This window comes from Elephantulus edwardii, unplaced genomic scaffold, assembly GCF_000299155.1.
Source record: "Elephantulus edwardii isolate Elephantulus edwardi_28Jun2011 unplaced genomic scaffold, EleEdw1.0 scaffold00106, whole genome shotgun sequence".
NCBI classification, from domain to species: Eukaryota; Metazoa; Chordata; class Mammalia; order Macroscelidea; family Macroscelididae; genus Elephantulus; species Elephantulus edwardii.
In genome coordinates, this window is record NW_006399856.1 from 11,279,162 (window position 1) to 11,285,161 (window position 6,000).

General features: G+C 35.7%; 1 protein-coding gene across 1 annotated transcript in view; it reads right to left on the bottom strand.

Annotated features, from left to right (window-relative positions):
* Positions 1-6,000, bottom strand: part of UNC80 (unc-80 homolog (C. elegans)) — a 295,977-nt gene that overhangs the window by 49,049 nt on the left and 240,928 nt on the right. Inside the window, exon 47 of the mRNA XM_006891958.1 lies at positions 3,261-3,357. Coding sequence (XP_006892020.1) covers positions 3,261-3,357 — 97 coding nt within the window. The remainder of the gene's footprint in view (positions 1-3,260; positions 3,358-6,000) is intronic.

Below are 6,000 nucleotides of genomic sequence, written 5' to 3' on the forward strand. Positions count from 1 at the left end.
CTTTCCATCCTACCTGAGGCAACAGTAATTACAGGGCTGGAAATATTGATCAACAACAAAATAGTCATTTCATTAGCTGAGCACATAGAAAGGATCCTGCCTTTAGAAAGCAGGTGATCTAGTCAAGGGCTTGATCCATACATATGAACATTTGAAAGAATAACAGAATGATTACGAGCAAAGTCACCTCTGCCCATTAACAGGCACAAGCCTCAGAATCATCAGTTTTTAATGATAAATCCATTCAGAAGTTTGTTGAGCATGATTTTCCAGCTGAAAAAAAAATTCTGAAACAAGGCAAAACTCATCCCTGGGAGGCCAACTAGCTATTTAAAATGTAAATGATTTTATGTTAAGAGTCTGTAAGAATAGCCATTGTAATGCAGGTCTGAAGATGCATGCTTCCTGGAGAGGGTGAACGCAACTCACCAGACACACTCTATTTAGTACTAAGGGCTTATAAACACCAGCTGAAAGATCAGATAGGAGTTAAACGGTTTTATGCAAAGATGCATATTTTGCCCACCCAAACTGTACATTTAGGTAACATCAACATTAATCTCTTGGTGAGTGGTCTTTCCCAAGTGAGTTTTGATTTATGGAACACAAAAACAGATCCTGATTGGCTATCTTGGAAAACCTAAAAAGATTTCAGGCTTTCACAGATACCAGCGAATTTCTCTGGAGTCATTATAAATATGGACTACTGACTTCCAGTAAGATCATTTGCCCAGGATAAGTGCTGTACAGGTAGGAAGAGCTAACCCTCAGAACTGGGTGGAGGTGGGGACAGAGTATGCTATACTTTGTGTCATGTTACCTCTCCATTAAAAAATGAAGAAGTTAGTCATGCTTTATGTAATTAATAGAGTAGCTAGTGGGGACTGAGTCCCTTCCTAGAAAAGCTAGAATATATATTATATATTCCAATTATATATTATATTGTTGCTTGTTTTTGTACCACATGGTTTGAACTGATCCATAGCTGACCCTCCAGCAGTTAGTTGCATGGGAGGAGACAGCCCATCTTTCTCCCACAGAGCAGCTGATGGCCCCGAATCACATGCCTTTGGGATTTCAGTGCAGCTTCTTGACACTAGGCCACCAGAGCTCTCTATTCTCTATCCTATATTCCATATTCTAATTTTATTTATTTATATAAATTGTACTTGGAAACTTTGGCATCTGATACTTCCAATTTTTATATAAGATATAAAATTATATAAATTATATGTATATTTTATAAAACTTATAAAATATACATATTTTATATATAAAATTGGGAGTATCAGATAGATGCCAAGGTTACCAAGTACAACTTAGAGATATCAAGATATTGGAGAAAAGGAAGTATATTGAGTTGAACCAGGTACCATGGACCATAATTCTCTTGAAGACATTAACTAACTGGAGAATAGTGCGGGATCAAGAGGCGAAGGACAAGGCAAATTAAATTATCAGTCAAGTGCATAGCCAAGCAGAATTTTCAGCAGTCTTAAGGAGCTGTATCAATATATATTGGAGTTGAAAGCCCTCTGAGAAGCAACTATATTCTAGACTTGGATCCTTGGCGCGTGAATGAAATAGAACAGTTCTTATAAAGATTGAAAGTCGCCTTTAAATCAAACACATTCAAGACTGAATCAAAATGATCTGCCTTCACCCTGTCTGCCCGACTATAATAATAAATCCTTTTAAGAACAAGATAACATCAGCCAGATCCTCACATTATCTTAATTTTCTTTAATATAATGTTCTATATTAAACAATTAGCAATCATGTGAGGAACACATGATCAAAACGCAATGAGAAGAACAGAGAAACAGAACCACCGGTGTTCTGGCCTTGAATTTACCAGATACAAACTTTAAAATGTTCTGATGAAGATGAAAACAATAATTGACAAAACAGACATCTATAAATGAGTCAAATGGGAAATTTAGAATAAAAAAAGCAAAATATCTAAAATTAAGGATTCAAGAGGGAAATTCAAAAAGAAGAAGAAGAGATGCCTGTGAACTGGAACAAAATATCTAGATAGAAGTTGTTATGTGCCATCCATTTGCCTGCGATGCATAGCAACCCTATTTATAGCAGCTCTGAAGCCTGCCCTGTCCTGAGCCAGTCTCACTGACTGACACACCAACCCCCCATTGTCCTAGTTACTAGTGTTGCTCTAGTATCAATCCATCTCACCCAGAGTCTTCCTCTTCTGCACTGTCCCTCCACCCTTCCAAGCATGATGTCCTTCTCCAAGGATAGATAGAAGTAGAGGGAGGGAAATGATGGAGAATAAAAAGAGAACATAACACACAGAAGGTCAGTGAAAACTAGAAAGAGAGGAAAAACAAAGAAGGACAAAAACAATATTTGAAGAGAATTTTCTAGAATTCTTAGAAGCTGCCAAGATGTATATTGAAGAAGCATTCTGCATCCCAGAAAGTCTAAAAGCAAAGAATATCAAACTAGAGAGGCAAAGTAGAGTAAAAATGCTGAAAATCCAAGACAAAGAGAAAAATCTTAAAAACATGCTAGAAGACAGATTGAACTCAAATGAGCAGAAGGACATGAAGTTAATTTCTGTAAGAGTGGCAGTCAATAGGTAATGTTTCCTAAGTGACCATTTTTTTTTCAAAGCAAATACTTTAAAAGATAAAATATCCTTAAAAAACAAAATTGTCTAAGCAAATAATGTTAAGATTGTAAGATATTATAAGCTTATCTTCACAGAAGAAAAGTAAAAAACACCTAATTAAAATACTTATTTTTAAATGCAAGAAAAAAATATCTCATATAAAAGTATAGAATTATGACAAAGAATAAGGAACAACGAAAAGGCTAAATATAAAACTAAATGTAAGTAAATCAATATAAAAATAAAATTACATAAACAATAACTTAAAATGGGTTTGTCATACAATATTCATTAGCAAATGCAGTTTAAAAAGGGCTAAGAGGAGTTGAAAAATAAAAGTACTTAAATTTTTTAAAACTTAAAATAAAATTTTTATTTTATACTGGTTTAATTACAAAGTGTGTCAGGAATTTTTTGCAAAGTTCTGAGGGCAAAATTATATTAGATTCCTTTGTGGCTAGAATATAAGTTATATTTTCCAGAACTCCTCTTATGATATTTCCTAAATTTGGTTTTGAAAAATTTACTTTTCTGAATGTTTAAGCCATAACCTTTGTAGTTTCTCAACGTTCTTTCCTTTGTCACATCTGTTCATCACAGCCATGCAGTAAGAGGCTGCTGTTACCTTCTGAATGACTCGGGAGCATAGGCCACCACAGTGACACAGAGCTTAATGGCTTCGCTGATAGAGAATGTCAGGTCTTCGTTCCCGTAGCAGAAATCTGAAGGGACAAAAGGTCAGGCAAAAAAGTCAAACTGGGTAAAGAACATACTACCACCTCTAACATTTTCTTTTCCATAAAATTTTATTCCTAAACTATAAACACTATGTATTCCATCAACTAATGGGGCTGGAAATTAAATTTACTACTTTTGAATAAATTTATGGTTGGATGAGACTTAGAAATGGGCCTAATGACAAGAAGAGAGATGCAAATCAAAACCACAATGAGGTACCATCTCACTCCATTAACAGTGGCAAAGTTTAACAGGGTCGAAAGTTATAAATGTTGGGGAGGATGTAGCAAGAAAGGAACTCTTATACATATTGGTGGGATTGTAAAATGGTACAACCATTCTGGAAGGCAGTTTGGCACTTCCTCAAAAAGCTGAACATAGAAATTCCATATGACCCAGCTATTCCACTACTTGGAATATACTCTGAGAATATGTGAACTGAGGCACAAACTGAGATTTGTACACCAATGTTCATAGTAGCATTATTCACCATCTCAAGAACATGGACACAGTCCATATGTCCAACTACAAATGAATGGATTGAGAAATTATGGTACATTCGCACAATGGAATACAAAGCAGCATGTAGAAGCAATAACTTTGTAAATTATTACCTAACTTGGGAGGGACTGGAGATCCTTATGCTGAGTGAATTGAGTCCCACAAGGATAAATATTGTATAAGACCGTTATTGTAGAATGATTATAAGGATCCAGGAGGAATGGGAGAGGCTAGAAGCAGAGGGATATGAATGTACAGGGGGAGAGGAGCTTAATCATTGGATTGTACAATTTGTTGGGTGGGGGTAAGGGAAATTGAAAGAATTTGTTCAAATTTGTATTAACATTTTGTAAATAAACTAGTTTAAAAAAAAGGAAGAAACCAGAGCCACAACTAAAAAAAAAAAAAGGAATATATGATTAGGTATTATTTGCATGACAACCATCCAGAATAAGAGAGCTGCATAGCAAAGTAGATGGTGGGGGGATGGGGGGTGTGCAACAATGAAAGAAGTTTTTTTCAAAAAGAAAAGTGAACTGGGGAGGGTGGGTAGGGAGGAAAATGTGTAACAACGAGTGAATGAGAATACAAGTTCTCTATAAGCTTTTGTTAAAATTTCAAAATTAAAAAAATTAAAAAAAAATAAAAGAATATAGAATACAGACCATGGAAGGACAACAGAGGCTGTGGGAATCTCGGGCTCCCTGCAGGTGTCAGTGAAGAAGTGGAAGATGAGTTTCATAATGCTTCTGCTTGGAGAGACACTCAGTCCTGGGATATGGACATCAGAGCTCTAGACATATTAGGAAGTGTTGTTTATAGACAGACTTAAGAAGAAAGAAAACCAGCTGGAGATGATCAGCAGACTCAAGCATCAGTGAGTTGAATCATAAGTGCCATCTTTTAAAATGTAAGAATTGAGAATATATTTAGCTGTTGTAATAACATATTTAGCTTAATTTTTTTTTTGAAGTCTGCATGGGTAGAAAAAGAACCAATCAGTGTTTACATAAGACACCGAAACTGGATAATTTCCATTGCTTCTGAGTTGGTGGAATTTAGGCAAATATGGAAGGGAAAGTAAGTAATGTGGACAGATTGTAAATCTAAAAATAATGTGAGATCAGATTAGGTAATGGGAACAGGAGTGTTAGGGTTTTTTTTTATGGCATCCCAAATGAAATTGAGTCTCCCAGTTAAAGCAGATTTTGAACTCTCTTAGGTTCCTGTAGCTCAACTTTCAACCAAATGATAGCCAGATCCATCAGGGGAACAGTAACACCAAGAAAATGATGACTCCTCAGAACAATCAGCTGTTCAGAAGGCAGGAAGGTGTCATCAGCAAGAAGGAAAATTGTAAACAAAGGGAGGGAAGTTGAAGAGTATGGTGAAATGGTCAGGTTGTAATCAGTATCACAAAATAGTGCATGACTTGTTGACTGGCAAACCAGTTCACTCTGTAAACACTTACCCAAATAAAAATTTAAAGAAAGGAAGAAGACAGCTACAAAATTTTCTGTAATGACCCTGTCTATCATTTCTCTCTCCCACTTTTGATTTCATCATTCATCTATATTATTTTACTGCTTCCTCCTCCCCCCTTTTAAAGTCTATACATACTTGTAAGTTGACACAAGTAGCTTTTGGAATTGGAGAGTGGAAGAATAAATAAAAATGCTGACTGTTGGGCGCTTTCCAGTGTTATAAAACTGGATTATCAAAGTGAAATTTGTAAAACTAGAAAGAGAAATGAGGAATTGTAGTTATTTTCATTTTTATTTAAATAAAATAAATTCTTTTTTCAAAAAGTGACAAAATTTCCTTGAGAAAGTTTTCTTGTCACCAGTCATACCAGTGTGGACAGTCAGATGGGGTTTCTTTTCTGACATCTGCTTTACTCACACAGATTCACAGATATATTGATGTGTATGCATTTTTTCACAGGCCATAGCTTGTTTCACAAAAGTAGAATCCTATCTTAAAAATTTAACTGTAGCTTTTTGTTGTCGGTCTTGGTGGTTGCTGTCGAAATGGGCAAGTTCATGAAACCAGGGAAGGTGGTGCTGGTCCTGGCTGGACGTTACTCTGGACGCAAAGCCGTCATCGTCAAGAACATTGATGATGGC